The 21,061-nt window shown below is 46.4% G+C and overlaps 2 protein-coding genes across 2 annotated transcripts in view; both read right to left on the bottom strand.

Annotated features, from left to right (window-relative positions):
• Positions 1-2,790: 2,790 nt before the first annotated feature.
• Positions 2,791-3,192, bottom strand: LOC112118116 (histone H2A-like). Its single transcript, XM_024216306.1, has one exon. It carries the CDS (start codon positions 3,190-3,192, stop codon positions 2,791-2,793), a length of 402 nt encoding a protein of 133 aa, XP_024072074.1.
• A 14,600-nt stretch (positions 3,193-17,792) lies between these two features.
• CRACR2B (calcium release activated channel regulator 2B) overlaps positions 17,793-21,061 on the bottom strand; it is an 88,614-nt gene continuing 85,345 nt past the window's right edge. The window contains exons 17-19 of the mRNA XM_029912036.1: positions 20,869-20,976; positions 19,431-19,507; positions 17,793-18,260 (exon numbers count right to left, since the gene is read on the bottom strand). Of these exons, the coding sequence (XP_029767896.1) occupies positions 18,176-18,260; positions 19,431-19,507; positions 20,869-20,976 (270 nt within the window). The 3' untranslated portion in view covers positions 17,793-18,175. The remainder of the gene's footprint in view (positions 18,261-19,430; positions 19,508-20,868; positions 20,977-21,061) is intronic.

Below are 21,061 nucleotides of genomic sequence, written 5' to 3'. Positions count from 1 at the left end.
CCTCATAACTGGATCTTCACCTCTGAGTCAGACTAGAGGTATCCCTCCTCCCAGCAAGGGGCGGAATAATAAATTCATGTGATAAATGAAGGGGGGAGGAGCTCCCTTTTATGAGCACCCAGCCAGCCAGCTATAAAGTCCCTCATGGTGGCTGCTTGCTTTACCTGTAAAGGGTTAAAAAGTCCCCCACAAAGAAAAGGGAGTGGGCACGTGAGCAAAAGAGCCAAGGGGAAGGCTAGAATTTTTTAAAATGGGAAGGAAGTTTTTCCTTTGTCTCTCTATTGTTCTCTCTGGGCTGAAGAGATGGGGGCAGCTGGAATGCTGTGTAAAGTTTGGACCAGGTATGAAAATTCATCATCCCTACCGAGAAGGATTCACTGGGACAGGGAATGTTTAGACAGACACAATTAGATTTCTTTCTTTCATTTTCTGTAAGGCTTGTGGACTCCTCTGTGCTAATACCAGATGCTTTTGTGTGCTTGTAACCTTTAAGCTGAACCCCCAAGCAAGCTATTTTGGGTGCTTAATTTTTGGAATTGTTCTTTTAAAATCTAGCAAAAGCTTAAGTTCCAAATGTATTTTCTTTTTGTTTTTAATAAAATTTACCTTTAAGAATAGGATTGGGTTTTAGGTGTCCTAATTGGTTTGTGCATGTTGTTAAATTAGCTGGTGGCAACAGCTAATTTCCTTTGTTTTCTTTCTCAGGTGTGTGTGTGTGTGAGTGAGTGAGAGTGAGAGAGCGCGCACGCACTTGAGGATACCCCACAGGAAGGAATCCCTAAGTGCACCTTCCTGGGATCTGAAAGGGGTTTTGCATTTGGGTAGTGGTAGTATTTACCAAACCAAGGTCAGAAAAAAGCTGTAACCTTGGGAGTTTAATACAAGCCTGGAGTGGCCAGTATTAATTTTTAAAATCCTTGTGGCCCCCTTCCTTCTGCACTTGAATTGCCAGAGTGGGGAATCAGCCTTGACATCATACTACACTTGATCTGAGGCAATGGCCCAAGTCAACTAGCTTATCAAGGCCTACCTAGATTTGTAAAAGAATAAATCCAGTTGGTTTGCTTCATCACTATTCATTCTTCAACATAGTATCTCCATGAGATTATATTTATTTGGAGGACTAGCTTCCAGCCAGACACTAGACTGAGGGTGGGAGCCTAAAGAAGAGGGAGCCGTCTCCATCCACAGATCAAAGGGGTAGTAAAATGTAAGGAAAAAGTGATGACTAGGAAGTAAGAGGCAGATTTTAAGTGCATGCACATGTCAAAGTAAGGGGGTGGGACTGTAATTAGATGGGGGGGCACAGAGCTTGGGAGAGCCAGGTTCCCCCACCTCCTTTCCTGATTCAGGGAGAGTCCCCTTCCTGTCCAACCTATTGAAATCACTGTGTATGTAGCAGGGGGGTGGGGGGAACCCACAATCCTCAACTTCTTTCAGATCAGTGCTAGGTGGAAGGGGGAGAGAAGGATGAGGAACAGGAGGGCAGGGACAGAGTGTGGAGATAAAGCAGAGAGCACTGTGGGAGGAGGTCAGAGTCTGGGGCCAGAGCAGAAGTGAGCATGAAATGAAGAAATTGAAGGAGAAGGGAAGAGTAAGGGAATAAAAAAAAAATGGCTACACTAGGTCCAAGTGGAAAGAGGAGCACACAGATATTTCAGTGCCTAGGTAAGGTCAGATCCTCTCCTGTTTGGAGGTAGCCATGACACTTGGATACAGCAGACTGAACAGGTAGTGATAATACACCCTCTGTACATGCTTAGGACAAGGCCCAGAGAGGAGTCAACCTAGTGTCACCAGACTCCCCTCTGGCAGTAACTACATGGTTCAGACTCTACACTGGTGACATAGGAGTTGTGCCTCGTTCTGGGCCAATTGAACATTCTCACCTAGGTTTGGGGTAGCCTTGCTCACAGCACATTAATGTCATTAGCTGAGGGGGCAAGACCACCATGACACCTCTCACATAAAGGCATTTCTGTTCTCTGCCTGCCTTGTATCAAGACGGCCCTTCTCCCCACTCCCCTGCTGTAGGATTGTGGAAATACCAGTTTTCTGCAAGGGCCTCCCTTCCTCCAGATCCCCATTACTGGTTGTATTATGGGAGCATCTGAAGGCCCCCAATTGAGATTAGGGCCCCATTGTACAAGGCACTTATCTAAGTAGACAAGAAAGAGGAATAATTATCCCTATTTTATAGGGGAGGAACTAAGGCAGAGATTAAGGCCCAGATCCTCAAGGGAGGGAGGTGCCTAAATACCTTTGAGGTTCTGGGCCTAAATAACTCGTTCAAGAGAGCACAATGAAGCCTGTATCCAGGGCCATCCCTGTGGGGGGTGCGGGACCCAGTACGGAAGTGACAATCCATCACGTCTGGGACCACCTGCACCCGGCGCCAGCCAATCGCATTGGTGGCCTATGGGGCCCGGAGCGGTTGCCCCGATTTGCCATACCTAAGGGATGGCTCTGCCTGTATCAGAATCAGGACTGAAACCAGATCTCCTGTGGCTAAGGCACTAGACCAGGACACAAAACCATTTTTCCTCTAAATCATACAGACCAGAGCTGGATTCCTTATTACAATCTACTGCATAAATAGGACTCGCAAGAGCCAGATAGTCTAATAAACCTGTATTTCATATATCAAAGATTATACAAATCACCAATCTGAATAAATATTCTTTAGCAGCAATACACAAACCAAGGGCACCAAGTGAAGCCTGTAGCACAGAAATCCAGTCTCAGTGAGCCAGACCCCACCCCTCATTTCCAGGCTCAGCTGGAGGGGAACTAGCAGGGGGCAGCTCTCTTTCTACTTGCAGACTTTTTGTTGGTTTTCTTGGTCAGAAGCGGCTTCTCAATTCTGGGCGGGACACCTCCTTGGGGAATAGTCACATGGCTGAACAGTTTATGCAGTTCGTCATCACACTTAATGCCCAGCAGGATGTGCCTTGGCATGATGCGGTGGTACCCCTTTGCCTGGGTCACGTACCCTGCTGCCTCCAGCACTTCGGCACTCAGGTACTGTAGCACAGAGGCCAGGTAGACTGCAGCACTGGGGCTTATTCTCACCGCATAGTGCCCCTTCTTCAGGTACCGGTGGACACGGCTCACAGGGAATTGCAAACCAGCCCTCTTTGACTGGGATCTTGAAGACCAGGGCTTTGCCTTCCTCTTGCCGTGTCCAGACATTCTGTCAATAGGCTGGAAGAAAGAGTGAACTGTCACCCAGTGCTGCATTGGCACAAGAGACAGGAAACTTGGGAGCATGTGTGTTAAACTAGATAGAAGCCCCAGTAGGAACAAACCAACATTCCAACACTCTAAACATGGTGAAATGGTTAGTGGAGGACAATGTTGCAGCACAATTACTATTACTCTTCACCTTGGAAGCAGGAAGGATGTTGTATACCATGGGATCTGTTGGTCACAACTCATAACCTGTGCAATAAGTGAGAGCCTAGGTCAGTAGCACAGGAAGTTAAAGGGTAAGTGTCCTGGGCAGTAGCTTTCATTAGAGAAGTTCTGGTGTCCAAGGCTGGGTGCCAGCTATTGTCCAGTATGTGAAGGAACAGCTATTGCTCTTCTGGTCTGTGCCCTTTGCAGGGGAGAATAGTTTATCTACCCCAACCCTTCTTTTTCACAGCTTCTCTGAACACCTACTGCACCACCGTCCTGTAGAGGAGCCCAGATAGGTTGTGAAGTTCATACCTTGAAGGCCTTCCCCTTTGCTGGAGACAGTTTCCCATGTGGCTGAGCAAACAGGCTATCAGTAGGGACAACAAAGCCACAGGGATGGAAGAGTCTGCTTGGAAAGCTGAGGGGTTAGGCTCTTCCTATAGATTTTATCTGTTTTTTCTCCCTCCTCCACAAACCAAGAACCTACATCCCTCCCCATCCCATATCCATACTAGCCAGACAAGCCATATTTAAGTCTAGTTCAGACACACACATAGCTCTTGGAGAGTTGTAGACTGGGCCTTCTAGTGCTTTTTGCTGACCCATCTGTGAAAGGAGGGCTTTTTGATTACAGCAGATAGCCTGAGAAGAGGTTCCCTTGCCCCTTTGGTCTTTCTTTATCAGTAGCTATTTTTGCTATGGGAAAGGGGCAGATGCTTCAGGGGTTTCAGCTGCTGCACCCAGCAGTGAGCAAGGTGGAACCACACCAAGGCTTATTTGTGACACCTGGGGGTGCCACTCATTACACTGCCTTGGAGCAGAGCTCGAGACCTACGTTTGGGGCTCTGACTGTGCCAGAGACAGACATTAGGAGCCGCTAATCAGCATAACACCTGGTTGAGGGGGCACCGTAAGACTGAATATGCAAAACCATGGTCTCACCCTACACCTTAGAATTTGAAAGCCCCCAGAGCCTTGTTGATATGACATCTGCTGTAGTGACACAGACCCCCCTAGTACATGGGGAATTAGTTATAGGATAAAGATGGGTAACAATTTGTGTGTGTGTGAGAGAGAGAGAGAGAGGAGGGGGGGGTGGAATGACTCTGTGAATGCCTGTGTTAAGCCATGGAGCATGCCCACTATGAACCAAGGTGAAAATTTCAGATTTGTATGGATTTGAGCAGCTCACTCTGAGCACTCATAAGCAGCACCCAGAATTACAGGCTATTAGAGGCATTGCCTATACAAAGCTCACTGGGTCTAAAGAGTTCATTGAAGGTGAGAAAGAAAGAAAGAGCCAAGCCACTTCTTTAGGCACTCAACATAAGAGCATAAGCCTGAAGTGCAGACTCAGTTCAAGGTAGCTGTTCAGTTAGCAAGCACATAGTACCATCTCACCAGCCACCATACATACTCACCTTTACACAGACCACACTTTTACTGGTTTACTAGTGTCGAGGTGAAGTTCTGTTTGAGCCAGCAGAACTATGCTAACAGCATTCTCTCTAGCAGGAGTTTGACAGCCATATCCCAAGTCAGAGTTTAGGGAAGAATGCTATGCCTGCCCCCTTTGGCAACAAAGAATATTACAGCAATCCACAGCAGTAGCTTTTCACCTTACAAATCCTTTTCTTTATGGCTTTCCTGTTGCTTATTAAATCCCTCCCAACATCATACTACCCAAGGAAAAGAAATCCTCTCCCTAGAGAACACAATTTCTTCATGCAAAAGAACTAAAGAAAAGACAAGAGTAAGTCAATATGTCACCTCTAAGGTTTCCACACCATTTCCTCCCAGTAGCCTGTTGTCTGAGCCAACAAATGTTTCAGGGGGTAGCTTTCAGCTGGTCCTTTTTAACTTTCTCAGCAGTAAGTGCCTCATTAGCTCCACTTCCATAATACTTAGTCTCCAGCACCTGGATTACTGACTACCCATTCATCTCTCCCCCCCACCCAACTCTAGGAGAGGTAAAGGGAGATGATAAGTAGAGGAAAATATTAAAAAAACCCAGACTGAGCTGGTCAATTTGCTGATTGGGAAAGAAGAAGTTGTCGATGGTTTGCTGTCAAACTGTGAGAATGTATCTAGTGGGGCCTTGCAAGGGTCTGTCCTGGGTGTGGTACTATTCAATATTTTTGCTAATGACTTGGACAATGGGTTGGAGAGTACGTTTATAAAACATACAGATAACACCAAGCTGGGAGGCATTGCAAGAACTTTGGAGGACAGGATTAGAATTCAAATAACTGTGGCAAATTGGAGAATTGGTCTGAAATCAACAAGATGAAATTAAATAAAGACAAGTGCAAAGTACTATACCTAGGAAGGATAAATCAAATGCACAAATAAAAAATAGGGAATAACTGTCTGGGAGGTAGTACTGCCAAAAAGGATCTGGGGGTTATAGTGGATCACAAATTGAATATGAGCCAACAATGTGATATCATGGCAAAAAAAGGCTAATGGGAGTGTTGTATCTAAGACACCGCAGGTAATTGTCCTGCACTGCTCAGCACTGTTGAGGTCTCAGCTGCAGCATTGCATCAAGTTTTGGGGGCCAGACTTTGAGAAAGATGTGGATGTTTGAAGAGGGTCCAGAAGAGAGCAACAAAAATAATAAAAGGGTTAGAAAACCTGACCTATTAGGTTAGAGAGTAGGCAAAGCTTTCTAACTATATGTACAGTTAAGTACTGGTGTAGGGATATTAAAGAAGGTACTAACAGTGATTCCCCCAAGTGACAGTGACTCCCTCATAATTTTGCCCCCACACTTTAAAATCCAACAGTTTCACCAAGTACAAAAATCTCTTGGGTCTTCTGTTAAAACTTGTAAGCTACTGTCTGTAGAAACCATTGATTATATCTATCCTGTGAAAGATATTTTATTACTATGTAAAACTTACAAACAACTTAATTGACTTTGTTCTTGAAGTAATTGATACAATGTAAACAAACACTATAAGCTGTTAAGTGACTTTCACTTCATTCAACGGCTCCTAGGACAGACCCCCACCCTTTGTGATTAAAGGGCCGGGAGTCTCAAATGAATTAGCACACACCCCGAAAGTGGTGGAGACAGTAAATTAAAATATGGTTAAGATATGTAATGTATGCTGATGAATGCTTAATGTACATGAATGGTTAGGGAGGTGCCAGCCTAGAAAGGGAGTATCCATCGGCCGAAGAATGTGTCAAGTGGACCACCAGAACCCCCGGAGGGTAAACTGGGATCCACCCCATCACCTGGAAGGATGAGAAACACAAACTTTGAACAGTTTGGAGCCACAGGAATGGGCCCAGGAATGTGCCATCTGCTGATTGAGTCAGCAACAGCAGAATGAAACAGCTCCCATAGACTAATATAGGAATTAAATCCTATAAGAATGGACTCTCAAGACTGATGACTTTGAGTCTCTGGTTCTGCTGCCAACCTCCAGGAGCATCAGGTGCACCTGACACAGACTCGGCTCCATCCTCATGACCAAGATACCTGGCCAGTAACTTGGCATGAGCAACTTCTAGGCTGGTAACTATAACACCTATACAGAACTTGAATGAATGATTGTGTGAATAAATCTATCTATCGATCTATATATATGTGTGTGTGTGTGTGTGTATAAGGAATAAGTAGTGATAGGAATAAGTGGTCAAACAACGTTGTTTACTTTTATCTTTTGCTTTATCATATTTACAATAAATGTGGCATCCTTGCCTTATCCCTCTTAATAAGATCCTGCTGGTTTTTATTCTATTGGTATAACACTGGATCAGGTTATCAAGGGAGGCTGTGATCTTCCTGTCCCTGGAGGTTTCTAAGAACAGATTAGACAAACAACGGTCAGGGATGATCTAGGTTTACTTGGTCCTGACTCAGCAAGGGGGCTGGACTAGGTGACCTCTTGAGGTCCCCCTACATTTCTATGATTCTATATGTATAACTTTACTCACATGACTAGTCCCACTGACTGCAGAGGGACTAATCACATGAATACAGGTATTTGCAGGAATGGGAGCTTAGATTTAAGCTGCTTTCAGCAGGGTTATTTTTTAAGAGCTATGTCCACCTAACAGCACTCTCTAAATAATTATATTGACTTCAGAGTGAGAGGACTGAATCTACTACCATAGTGCCTCTCAGTATATCCGGGGCCTGAGTCTCCACTCCACTCACCCCCGGGACAGAGTGAGTGTGATAGGGAGGTAGAATGTTGCTATGTCAGAATGATACTCTGTGACGCCCGCTTTGCACAGGTGGAAGTGACTGTGTCAGGTGCAGGCATTGGGCAATCAGGGCCCATGGGACAGTGTTTGCACTGTTTCACATTAGTGTAGTAAATACAGCCCTCTACTCCCCACCATTTCCCAAACTCCCAAGATGGGGTTGCTTAGTCTGCATCCCTCACACATCATTTTTATCAGCGGAAGAGAACAAAATGTCTAAAACCTTCGGAATGATGATCTTTGTCCCATGGGAAAGTTCTAGTTTTAAATTTAAAAACTGGGGCCTTTTCTTAACCTCTGGTTTGGTTTCTCAAAGGGACACTGTCAGGATAATCCACTTTTTAATCATCAGATTATTAAACTGGAAGAAGCCAAACACACTTAAATTCCTCTTGCCAATGTACAAAACTTTGTGTGACCTTGTCTATTCACTGGAGCTACTGTATTTTCTCCTCATGCTTCTCTCTATGCGTCATCTTGATTATCACTTCAAAGGTTTTTTTTCTCCTGCTGATGATAGCTCATCTCAATTGATTGGCCTCTTACAGTTGGTATGGCTACTTCCACCTTTTCATGTTCTCTGTATGTATAAATATCTTCTGTCTGTGTGTCCCATTCTATGCGTACGAAGAAGTGGGCTGAAGCTCACGAAAGCTTATGCTCAAATAAATTTTTTAGTCTCTAAGGTGCCACAAGTACTCCTGTTCTTTTTACTCTTAGAAGAGACAACATATATTTCCCAGCCTGAAGGAGAAAGGCATTTTGGGATCATAACACTAAAAATCCTTATAGGTTGTGCGCATGGGTCACTCCCCTTCCAGGAAAATGCAGCCAGTTTGATGGTGGACCAGCTCTGGGCGGAGATCACCATTTGTGTCACTCAAAATCAGGGTCATCCCCTTTTTCATTCGTTTGTGCTGCAACTTCTAGTAACAGCTTGCAAATTGGGCTGGTAGAAAATCTGCCATGAAATGTCTTTGATGAAAATCTGGGGTTTTGGTGAAACTAGAGATGTTGTGTAAAGTGTCTATTTCCCTCCAAATTTTAGATATTTCAGCAGAAAACCAAAAAGGTTACAGTTTTCAGCAGGTATGGTGTGGATATTTTTTGTTTTCGTTTTGTTTTTCCCCCACAAAAGTTGAAATTCTGCAGAGAAAGAATCCATTTTCCAACAAGCTGTATTTGCATACACAGTGTGAAACACTCCCTAGCACTTACACCGCCTGTGCAGTCTCATAGAGCCCCAGTGACACCTCACAATGTCTGGCATGACAATGTTGCCTGGCTGTGTTGAATGCTAAGATGTGATAAAGTCCCTTTAATCCATTTCCTGCGCTAGAAATGGAAGTGAGTAATAACTTCTCCATTTGAATGACAGATGAAATTTCTGTGTGGTACACAATGTAAATAGCCAAGCTGGAATTTGGCCAGGGCAATATGAAAAACACGTCTAACTCTTGTCAAAAGAATGCATGGGATTTTTAAAATATTATTAAAACTAGACCCAAGGGTGGCACCCAACCATGTGCCATGCATGAAGCAATAAATTGCCCCACACTTCTGGGGCTCTGGATCGGTTAACAGCCCAATAGGGTCTGCCCCGCATAATGTTCCAAACCATGACTTATCCCCTTTAAAGATGAATGTGCGGGACCCCACATTCCTGTACTGCCTCAGAGACAAGTGTCCTGAGCCAACCCCTTTACCCGTTGTCAAAGCCACCTGGTTGTATCACTCCACCAGCTGCAAACGTCTCAGCTTCCGTTCCAGAGGCTGTAACCGGCATAGCATACAGGCAAACCTTAAAATCTGGCTGCCCTCTATCACACAGGCAATTACCTAGGGCAGCCAAATTGTAAGGGTCTGGGTGCCTTTGGACTGATATGGGCAGAGGTTTGCCTGTATGCTATGCAGGTTACAGAGGTCTGCCTGAGGACTTTGTACAGGGCTCTTCATAACCTAGGGCCAGAAAATATATAGAGTGGTATTTGTGTCTATTAGCCTAGAACAGTGATCTCAGATCCTGAAAGGCAGTCAAACCATGGGAGCTTTCAAGGGCATGGGTGCTCCAGACCGTAGATTTACATCTCAGCTAACAGAGGACCAGACCCTCAGCAGGTATACAGTGGTGTAACGCCATTGAAGTCAATGGAGCTGTGCAGGTTTTCAGCAGCTGGGGATGCAGCCAGGAAACTAACAGTAAAATGGTGGCTGAGACAGGGGTCCCTAAGTCACTCTGTCACTGGGGGCTTTTGTGCTTCAGGGAGAGGCCGTTGAGTTGCTCGGCCCCTCACTGGCAGCTGGAAAAGTGCAGTTTGCTTGTAACTGCAGGGTCGTGCATTCACCCCCTTATACACCAGGCTGTCATAGCCCAGCCACATGGCGTTAGCCTTCACAACGCATCTCCACTCTAGGGAACCACAACATGAGGGCAAAATACAGCTGCTAAATCACTGGGAAATAGCACTGGGGTGAGGTATGTGTGTGTTTTCCTTCTCCTCCCATGCTTTAGCTGCTTGGGATTCTGGATGAAATACAGCAAGAGCCACATGAGAGTCAGAGGCAAAATCTCCAGCCTCACGCTATGGTGTTTTCTCACTTCACCTGGAAACAAGATGAGCCCAGACTCAAAGGGCTGGCATTGTTGGGAGCTTATGAGACGGTCTCTGGCACCAAGCCCACCACCCTTGTACCTAACATTCTCTTCTACGCATAAGAAAGAGGACACTCTTTGAAAATGTTCCCCAAACTGAATTTGTCACTAACCCACCTTTTATTATTTAGTATTACACTAGTGCCTAGAGGTCTCAACAGAGCTTGGGGGCTCTACGTACCTACACATCGTATGGGACAGATAAGTTTATGGCCTCTTAGGCATTGACCACTTCCACCTGGTAACGTACACGCTAGTGTAGGGTGACCAGACAGCAAGTGTGAAAAATCGGGATGGGGGTGAAGGGTAATAGGAGCCTATATAAGAAAAAGACCCCAAAATAGGGACTGTCCCTATAAAATCGGGACATCTGGCCACCCTACGCTAGTGTGCCACTGCTATCTACTGGATGGAAATGGAACCACTTGTCTGTGCATTAGAAGCTTGATATTGGTTACAGCTAATGGAGATTCTCTTAACTCTAGTGGTAGGGTCTTGTTCTATGGGGGGGCGATTAGGTGAACTTGGGCTCGATCTCTGCTATAACCCTCAAGCAGCTGGGGTGCAGGATAGCAGCAATTGTTACATTTCTGGCTGGTTATAGCTTATTTACAATACCAGTGAAAATCCATCCCCTGGTTATTATAGTTAGGAGTATAGAACTATCATGGCCCTCGTAGATAGAGGAATAACCAATATACAATTGTATAAATAGTTTCAATACATCATGTATTGTCACCCTTCTTCTAGTTGGTGGCAGGTGTTAGGATCCTGCAGGTTGGCTTCCCACTGCGGGAGAAATTAGCGACACAGAATCTGCATATTTTCTTATTGTAACTTGTTTTATTTAGCCATACACCAGTCCTGGAACAGAGGTGGTCATAAACAACACCCAGGCCCACCCCTCATTCAGAACTCCTAACCCAAACAGCAAGGCCCAGTTCCTCGCAAGCAACTTACCCCAACCTTAACTCTCACTAGAGAGATTAAGGCTGTGAGAAATTGCCCCTGCTGTTTGCAAAAGCTCCCCCAAAGAACTAACTTCACCAAGCTACCAACAATGCAGCATTTCCACCAAGCCTGTACGCTGCTTCTGCAAAAGGAAAAATAACTTGTAAGACCCTGTGTAACAGCACCAGCTGGTGATCCCTCCCGTAACAGTGTTATATTGTAGGTAGTAAATGTGTTAGCCCATGTTTTTGTACATGCAGTCTGTATTCAGCTCTGTTCTATGTTGTTGATTCTGTACAAAGAACACAAGAGGTGTAAATTCATTCTCTGCTAGCAAAGCTGCGACATGCTCTTTTCCACCACTAGTGAATGCGAATGGCCTGGGTTCAGATCCTGCCCCATGGCACAGGCTCACACTGCAGTTGCAATATACTGCAATATATGCTCTGTCCTGGATGAGACAGAAACAAGTTCCTCAAGCCTTGATCGGCCTGTAACTGTATCACGTACCAGCTGCTGATCAAAAAGGCATCTCCGAGTCCCATTACCGACAGCAGCTAAGGGAGCGTCTTCTGTAGCTCAAGTAAGGGACTTTGACCATGTGCTCATGGTTTCTAAACCCCCCACTGCCACTTAGCCTGACAGCTGTTTTTGTGTATGAGGCCATGGATCATTATACGGTGCCACACAAGGGGATGCTACATGGTTACAGGTGCCTGTTGGAGGAGATCTTCCTTGTTGGAGGTCATCAGGGAGGCAGTTAAGGCTATTAGGTGCTTTTTGAAGATGATGAGAGAGTCCCAGGACCGCTATTACTGAGCACAGAGTAGCTGCTACCCTAGCGCATGTGGTCACTGCACCACTAGTCTCTGGCTCACTGCATCAGCTGGGACACCTGGCCTATCAAAGTGCCACTGACCCCAAGTTCTAGTGTATTCAGTAAACAGCCTGAATCCCATTGGCAGTGAGGCGGGGAAAATACCCAGCAGACTTAGGGGGTAGCAGTGTTAGTCTGTATCCACAAAAACAATGAGGAGTCCAGTGGCACCTTAAAGACTAACAGATTTATTTGGGCATAAGCTTTCATGGGTAGAAAAACTCACTTCTTCAGATGCATGGAGTGAAAATTACAGATACAGGCATAAATATACTGGCACATGAAGAGAAGAGAGTTACCCAGGGTGGACCACATCCACCCTGACTGAATTGGCCTTGTCAACACTGGTTCTCCACTTGTAAGGTAACTCTCTTCTCTTCATGTGCCAGTATATTTATGCCTGTATCTGTAATTTTCACTCCATGCATCTGAAGAAGTGGGGTTTTTACCCACGAAAGCTTATGCCGAAATAAATCTGTTAGTCTTTAAGGTGCCACCGGACTCCTTGTTGTTATTCCAGCAGACTTAGATGTTTGGCTACTCCCTCTAGTCACAGCTTCCATTTCCTTAGAGATAAATGTTCTCATCCCTTCCAGAATCCAAATGCAGAGGGATGTTTCTAGGGAAAGCCTGTGCTGCAGCTGTGTTGCAGGTGACTCAGAAGGCGTTTCCTACCCAGGACATTCCTGGGGAGTTCTGACCACCAGCAGTCGCCACAGAAACCTGAGTCATTGCCGTGGCATGGGAGGGATCAGGCCATTAGCAAGGAAGCTATCAGGCCAACCAAATATTAGGGCCGAGGCATTTATTTATTTTTAAAGTTTATAGAAGGGGAAATTTGGTTGGCCTCCTGGTAACATGCAGTGATGGGGGCTGCAATGGTTGGGAGCCGTTAAGTTCGTGCAGAAGGGTCCCTTGCAGCTTGAGCTTCACTCGTAGATGTGTGGTCCCTAAACAGGCACACTTGTTGGTGATCTCCAGAGAACAGGCTGGTCACATGGTGCTGGGTCTCAGCCTTGTTTCCAGCTGCTACCTTGCACTAAAAGCAGCTAAAAATACTTTCCTTACCTTGCTTTTTCTACATCAGCCACTGGTATGGTCACCCCAGAGATGCTACAGGCTTATGAATGGGAGTGGGAGGGGAGATGGGTCTGAGCAGTCCAGAAGAGGAAGGGAAGAGTCCACCACACAAACATTTGATACATTAGATCAGACATGAATGATATCTGAATAGAACCCCCTTTCTCTCCATCCCCCACAAAATCCCCTACAGCAGGGTCCGGGCTGTGTACAGGCCCAACGTGTGCTAATAGCACATTTCACTATATAAGTAAGTTTCACAACTGAAAAGATGCATTACACACATCAACTAAGGTTTAAAATGTCACAACCACCAAGACATAAGGCCAGGATCTTCTACTGCTTGGTCAGATTTTTTCAGAGCTGCTAATAATTCAGGATGGGCAGTTCCCACATCTCCAGGAAAGGGAAGAGTAAGGCAGGAAGAGAGGAAACAGAAGGACAGGCCTGAAGTGCGATCAGTTTGAGTTATATAACAGCAGCAATGAACGGTAACAAAACAATGAGTGTTAGCAGCACAAGGGCAAGCTATGATTCCCTGAGCAACAGCTCTACAGGCTGTAAACAGCCCTCAAAGCACACAACAAATATTAAAGCTCATTAGGCTAATTAAAAAAGCGGAAATCTAACATTGCCAATGGGGCTGATGGCTAAAAAGTCATTTTCTCATACGGAATTAGTGAGCTACAATTTTGGCAAATCAAGGCTGGGTTTCCTTTGAGAAATTAGAGCCTGATCCAAAGCCCATCAAAGCCAATGGGAGTCTTTCCAATGGCACCATAATAACAGAGGACCCTCCTTTGCCCCTCTTCCGGAGTATTTTCCTTAGTACTGTTCTGCCATGTGGTTTCTCAGTGACACTCTTTTGATGGCAGCCAATCCACCCTTTATTGTGTCCTGTGGGCCTGGCAGGATGTGCCTTGTACAGATTGAGGGAGACGTCTGAATTATTGTTTATGAATATCATCTACACCCCAGTGTTGCTGGCACAGAGGTGCCCGAGGCAAAGCAACAGGGGTTCGTTGCCCGGCGTGCTTCGCGCCAATAAACACACCAGGTGGAGAAGCAAACAAAGTTTATTTGAGATCTCAAAGCGGTGCTAGGAGACAGGCACGTCTCAAATCGAGCACAGTAACAGAAACAGTTTCTTTTTCCTTTATACCTTTACAGTCAAGCCTCACCCCCCCCTTCCCCCGCTACCCCTCCCTTCCCTCCCCCCATTCCTCTCTCTCTACCCCTCCCATCCCTGGTAACAATTACTAAGCAAATAGCAATTACATTTAAGCAGTTAGTTTATGTTGGCAGCTATAAGTTCAGCTCGTTAGTAACTTCTTGAACTACTATCTTGTCCCGTTCCTTTGATTTCCTTCGGCCAGAGGTATGCAGGCCTCATTATACTGCAAAAGCGGGGGTTTACCACTGATATCAAGCTGCTTACTTGCACCTGGCTTTTGAGGTCGATTAGAGTTTAAACATGGAAGGAGTTTGGTTCAGGCCTAGTGCAGGAAGGCTTCATTGACACTTGTGATTTTCCACCCTCCTGAGTCACCTGGCGTGATGGTGATGCCTGGTGACGTCAACACCAGTGTATGTGTTTAATATTATCCCGCCTGACTGCATAGAGCTAAATCTAAGTAGGTTGTTAAGGGGAAACAAAACAAAGACCAGTATCAGGCTTCAAAATAAACTATGATACATCTGAAATTTTAGGACTTAATATCCCCCAAAGGATCAAATGTATGTCAGCTACATACATTTAAATGGGTAAAGGGAATCTTTACAATATTTAGGAAAAACTACTGTGGTGACACATGAAAAGCTTTTAAAGGCAAATTACCCTCCAATATGGAATAAAATAATAAAAGATTTTGAAGGAACAGAACAAATGTGAAATTTCTTGGCTAAGCAGGGTATCCTGGGGAAGATGAACGGCCTCCCAAAGTTGTTATTTTTATTTCAGTGCATTTCTGTTGGTATCCTTGACGTGACATTAAAAACATGGCAGGATGCACTAGTAAAATTCAGATGGAAACATAAAAGATAAAGAGTGAGTTCAAAACTTGTGTGCCACCCTACAAATCAGCTTGCCCTGATTTGGCTTATTATTATACATCACATTTAAAAGATGTGATTGTGACAGATATTACAAGCACAGGCTGTATCTTTGAGGGCACATCATGTATTATGTTTATGTACCACTGGGGGCAGGCTGAGTTCTGGATTTAGCTACGTTTGGTCAATTTTCCAAAAGCGATTTAGGAGCCTAAGAGCCATTTTCAAAAGTGACTTCATCCTTGTCCACACACAAAAGTTGTGCCGTTTTAGTGCTTAAGGTGTTACAACCCACCTCCATAGTGTGGACGCAGCTATACCAGGATAAAGGTTTCAAACCAGCAGAATTTAGTCCTGTAAAGGAAGGGGAACAGCTGTAGTAGTATAAGCACCTTTATCCCAGCGTAACTGCGACCACACCAGGGGTTATACTGATTTGTGTATACTAGTAACGAGCTCCCCTCCTGCCCCCCCCAACCGATGCAGTTATTGTGATACAAAACCAGTGTGCAGCGCAGACCCTGACGCACTTAGGAGCCTAAGTCTCATTGAACGGAAAGGGGGCTTATGCTCCTAAGTCTCTTTTGTAAAAGGGGGCCGCTGCCTAAGCGCTCTTGAAAATGTTCCCTGTTGTTTCATCCCTTCCGCTGTGACACTGAGCTACACCTGTGAGATCCGACCCTTCCCATGAAACCATTCCTGACTTGGAGATACAGGAACACACAAGCACCTGATCCTTTGATAAGCCTGCCGGGGCAGTGTCAGAAACAAGTAGCAAATTGTGACACTACCCATGGATTACCATTGAAGATAGCACATTATGACATGGCTGCAAAAAAGAGCATCCTTACAGGCCAGTGACTGTTCATGGTAGCAAAATGTGTCGGTAGCAGTTGCAGTGACACAACTGCAACACAGCAAGCAACTTCTCTACACCAGGGTCAGACAATGCTGCTGAACTAGCAGCAACCAGCCTGGGGCCCTTTCCACCAGGGGTGGAGTGAAATTCCACTTGTTTGCTTACTGCTCCTGCTTCATTGATACCTGAAGCAGGGGACAAGGGCCTTAGTGCCAGGTGTGCTCTATAGGGATAACAACTAGAGCTATTCAGGAATCAGGAGGTGATCCTCTCCTGAGCTATTCAGGAGCTGCACCCAGCAAAGGACAGACAGGCTTCTACCCAGGATAGCTGCAACATATCCTCAGGCACGAAAGGGTTGCAGAGCTCTCTGAATTTGCTACAGGTCCTAACCCTTTGGAGTTTGGCAGCTTGGCATCAACGGGAGCTAGATCCAACCCTCAAAGTACCTGGCTAGCTACAAATCCCAGGCTGAATTTCCCCAGAGTTCAGAGGTTTGCTCAATCAGGGGCTTGAGTTTGAGCAGGTCTGTGCTATCCTCCAAACTGCAGCAGCAGGCAGAATCCATGTGCATTGAGCAAAGAAGAAAGCTAGTGTCAACTACTCCAGTGTCACAGATGTTAGGGCCATAACATGTCCATGTTCCAACCTAGAAGGCAGGAAACAGGTTTCATTATAACCTTAGATCAAAATGCTACGAGGCCTACACCTCCCTTCAAAAAAACCCAAGTGCGAAAGCCAGGTAGAACCAATGCTGTTTGGGTTGACGCTGGGGTTTGAACCAGGGACCTTCAGAGCTATAAGCATTCATTACTTGAACTAAAGCAGTGGTTTTCAAACTGTGGGTCGCGAACCAGTACTGGGTTGCAGAATGTCAGGCACTGGGTCGCAGCGGCTCTGGTCAGCACTGCCGATCAGGCCGTTAAAAGTCCCGTTGGCGGTGCTGCCTGGCTAAGGCAGGCTAGTCCCTACCTGTTCTGACACCGTGCTGCGCCCTGGAAGTGGCCAGCAGCAGGTCCGGCTCCCAGGTGGGGAGGGGAGGGCCCACAGGGCTCCATGCGCTGTCCCCACCCTGGGCACCGGTTCTGCAGTCCTATTGGCCTGTGGGGTGCAGTGCAGTCCACAGTGCCAGGACAGGCAGGAAGTCTGCCTTAGTACCCCCACTGCGCCACTGACTGGGAGCTGCCTGAGAGAAGCCCGCGCCCGAACCCCATGCCCCAATCCCTTGTCCCAGCCCTGAGCCCCCCCCAAGCCCGGAGCCCCTTCCTGCACCCCAAACCCCTCATCCCCGGCCCCACCTCAGAGCCTGCACCCCCAGCCCAGATCCCTGACCCCCTTCCGCACCCCAACCCCCTGCCTCAGCCCAGATCCCCCTCCCACACCCTGAACCCCTCATCCCCAGCTCTGTTGGATTGTAGGCATCAACAATTTTCTTCAACTGGGTCACCAAGAAAAAAGTTTGAAAACCACTGAACTAGAGGACTATCTCCCTTAAGGCTCATTGATAGACGACTCAGACACCTTTTAAGTGGAACAGCCACTAGAAGGAGACAAAGAGCCACGCTCTCCTAGCACAGGTTACATAGTTGAGTAACTCTGATTAGTCAGTCTGCTCCCAAAGGCCAAGCAAACATCACCTTTAAGACACACCAACACTCCCAGTGCTATTTCCAAGTTTAAAATAATCATCTCTTTATTACACAGTTGGACATTACTTTAGTTTATTTAAAACGGAGTGTTAGAGGCACCCTCCGTTCACCTGTGTGTGTTTCCCATCGGAGGGTGAGACACAAAAGGAACAAGCAAAGGGGAGAACCAATTTTTGTGCAGCCAATGCAACATCTCAAGCAGTATGTCCCGGGGGCGGAGAGGGGGGAGAAGAGGGGGAATGCTGCAGCTGTATGAGAGCATAGCGGTGGGGATAGATTAGAATTATTCTGTTGCAACAAGGTTGTTTCGTTTTAACGTCTGGATGTTCCCTCTTGGGAAAAGCGTGCACCTCCCTTGAGTCCCTGTGGAGCTGATACTCAGCCAGCCATGTGCAGCCCCCACATGCTCCTGAGGGATGCTCTTTGCTTCGTCACATGCAGCATCCCTTCTTCTTGTGGTACTCTTCCAGGTGGAGGGCACTTTCCCTCTGCTTATCCTCTTGAGCTGTCAGCAGCCTGGAATGATCAACACATTAGCAGTTCAAGAACACAGCAGCCTGATATTGCCTGCTTCCTGCCAAGTTGTTCATGCCCTGTGGTCCTCATCAGGCAAGAATAAACTAGATGTTGAAGAGTGAAGGGAAATAGTGAGGGCTGGGCTTCTTCTGGAGTTGGGCTACATAAAAGACAGACAATATTGGTGAGAAATTCCAAATGAATGCAGAGGAGGACGTAGCATCTACTAGAGGAGGCAGGTTTCAGAGTAGCAGCCATGTTAGTCTGTATCTGCAAAAAGAACAGGAGTACTTGTGGCACCTTAGAGACTAACAAATTTATTTGAGGTAGTGTGTCATAGGGGTAGGGCACTGGTCTAGGACTCAAAAGATGTGGGATCTATTCCTGGCTCTGCCACTGGCCTGCTGGGTGACCTTGGACAAGTCATGTGCCTCAGTTTTCCCATCTGTAAAATGGGAATGCTGCATCCTTTGTAAAGCACTTTGAGATCTGATGAAAAGCACTGTATAAGAGGTAGGTGGTAATATTACACTACATTAGAAACACAGCTTAATAAACTTAACTACTAGAGTAGGTCAAAATTTGTAAAAAAGATGTTACAAACTTTTGTGTTTCAAAGAGAAATTCTTTTTCTTTGTTTCCCCAAAAAATGATTGTGAATTTTTTGAAACAATTTAAAAATGAAAAATTTTCAGATTTGACATTTTTTGTTTACCTGCCCTTTTCCCATATGGCCACTAAAAAAGAAATATGAAAAAAGTAGAAGAAAGGGAGGAGAAAGGAAAAACTGAAAACGAAAATTGTCGTTTTCATAGAAAAACCCAGAAATTTAATTTGGGGATTTTTTTAAAAGGTCTTTTTTGGCCACAAAAACAAACAAAACACAAATGGTCCAAACATTTTGACAAGCTCTGATCTTTCCTTAGGTTGTGACAGTGTCCAAACAAGGTGCTTTCTACACACAGGGGAAGACAACCACCACTCCCCTGGCATGTTGACCCCCTCAGCCTGTTGAGTCACCAAAAACAATGTGCTACTCCAGCTTCTCATTTGGGACCAAGTTCTATCTCAGATGAACCCCCCTTCTCCTTGCCTGTACCTGAGAGAGATTGTAGCAGCTCCGCCATGGCTGAAAAAGGTACCAGGGTGATGTTGTTCCGCTCCACTCACCTTGCCATATGCAGCATGGGCTCCCGGATGTTATAGCCAGTCATAGCGCTGCACTCATAGAAGACAGCCTTGTATTCCTGCAGGAAAGGAGAGTGAGAAGATAACTTCTGCCACTGTCAACGCCCCCTTCCCCGCACCTAGTCACACACACACACACACACACACGATCCTTCCTCATCTCCAGCACTTGCAAAGGATTATCCTTCATCTCCACATACACGATGTAAGATCATCCCGCTCTGGAACCCTCTGGGGTCTCACAGAATGCTGCACACATGCCGCCAGTCATACTGGCATCACAGAGTGCCATCCCACGAGTGATATAGGCACATTCTTTTTCAGCAGCTGGAGGTCTGGTTGGGGCCCTGGCAACAAGAGTGTGTCACAGCTCTAGCAGCCCAGGGGAGCACTGGGTTGGGTCTTTTAGCCACCTCATGCTCCACTACACAATTCAATTCAGCAAGGCCCAGTGCAGGAGTCTTTTTCAGCTAAGGGGAGGCAGGCACCACTAGGCATTGAAACCAGGAAAATAAATTCTCATTTCATAATCAACGAATGCATTCCTGGCAAAACTAGGGTATGCCAAGAGCGTGGAGCCTGGACTGGCAGACTTGCTAGATCCCTGGTTAAATGGCCCCTATTTCAAAGGAATGCAGTGGGCTGCACCCTCACCCTGAAGGGTCAAATTCACTTTAAGGATGCACCAAGCCCAAGCACAAAGAGACCCTAAGTCCTTCCAGAGTCATTGTCCATCACAAGCTGGCCATTTGATATTCTCATTAAGGCTAACATTTTGTCACGGATATTTTTAGTAAAAGTCAGGGACAGATCACGGGCAATAAAGAAAAATGAATGGAAGCCCATGACCTGTCCCTGACTTTTACTAAAAATATCTGTGATAAAATGAGGAGCCCAGCTGAGGGGTTCCCACACCGCCTGCAGAGGTTGGGCAGCTGTGGGGGCCACTCCGAGCTCTGGGGGACCCCACCGCCTATGCGGGCTCAGAGCTCCAGGGTCCCCTGGCTCAGAGTTCTGGGGTACCCCCACCACCTGTGGCAGCCAGGAGCTCTGAAGGACCCCCGCTGCCCGCGGCGACCAGGAGCTGCGGCCCCACCTCCCGTGGCAGCTGAGAACCCCCGCAGCTTCTGGCCGACAGGGCTGAATTCATGGAGGTCGCTGGAAGTCACAGATTCCATGACTTCCACGACCTCAGTGAAAAAATCATCGTCTTAATTATCATTTAAGGACTTCACCCTGCACCACTGAAGTCAAGGGGAGCTTGGCTGTTGATTCCAGTGGGGGCAGGACCATACTCTGCAATAGCTGTGAGCATAGGAGAGTTCCCTCCCATTTCCTAAATATGGCAGTGAGCAAGCAAACCAGACCAGAGCGAAATCTACAAAACCTTTGGAGCGGGGAGTAGCATACAGAGCCGCACCTTCGCCAGCCTTTCCCCCTCCATCTTGGGCACGTGCAGAGTCTCTCTCTCTGCTGCATCCATTTTGTTTCCAAGCAGAAAGATCATGGCCCCTTCCTCAATCCCTTCCTGCAGGGCAGACAGAGCAAGGCTCCCGTGAGAACTGTCTGGAAGACAGGAGTATCTCGGGGCTGGATCCTGCTCCTGCCAACAT

This window comes from Terrapene carolina, unplaced genomic scaffold, assembly GCF_002925995.2.
Source record: "Terrapene carolina triunguis isolate 2854851 unplaced genomic scaffold, T_m_triunguis-2.0 Scaffold171, whole genome shotgun sequence".
NCBI lineage: Eukaryota > Metazoa > Chordata > Testudines > Emydidae > Terrapene > Terrapene triunguis.
This window is presented reverse-complemented; position numbering and strand designations above follow the sequence as displayed.

Excerpts from the sequence above, each read along its gene's own strand:
- LOC112118116 (XM_024216306.1), bottom strand. The coding sequence starts at position 3,192 with ATGTCTGGACACGGCAAGAGGAAGGCAAAGCCCTGGTCTTCAAGATCC.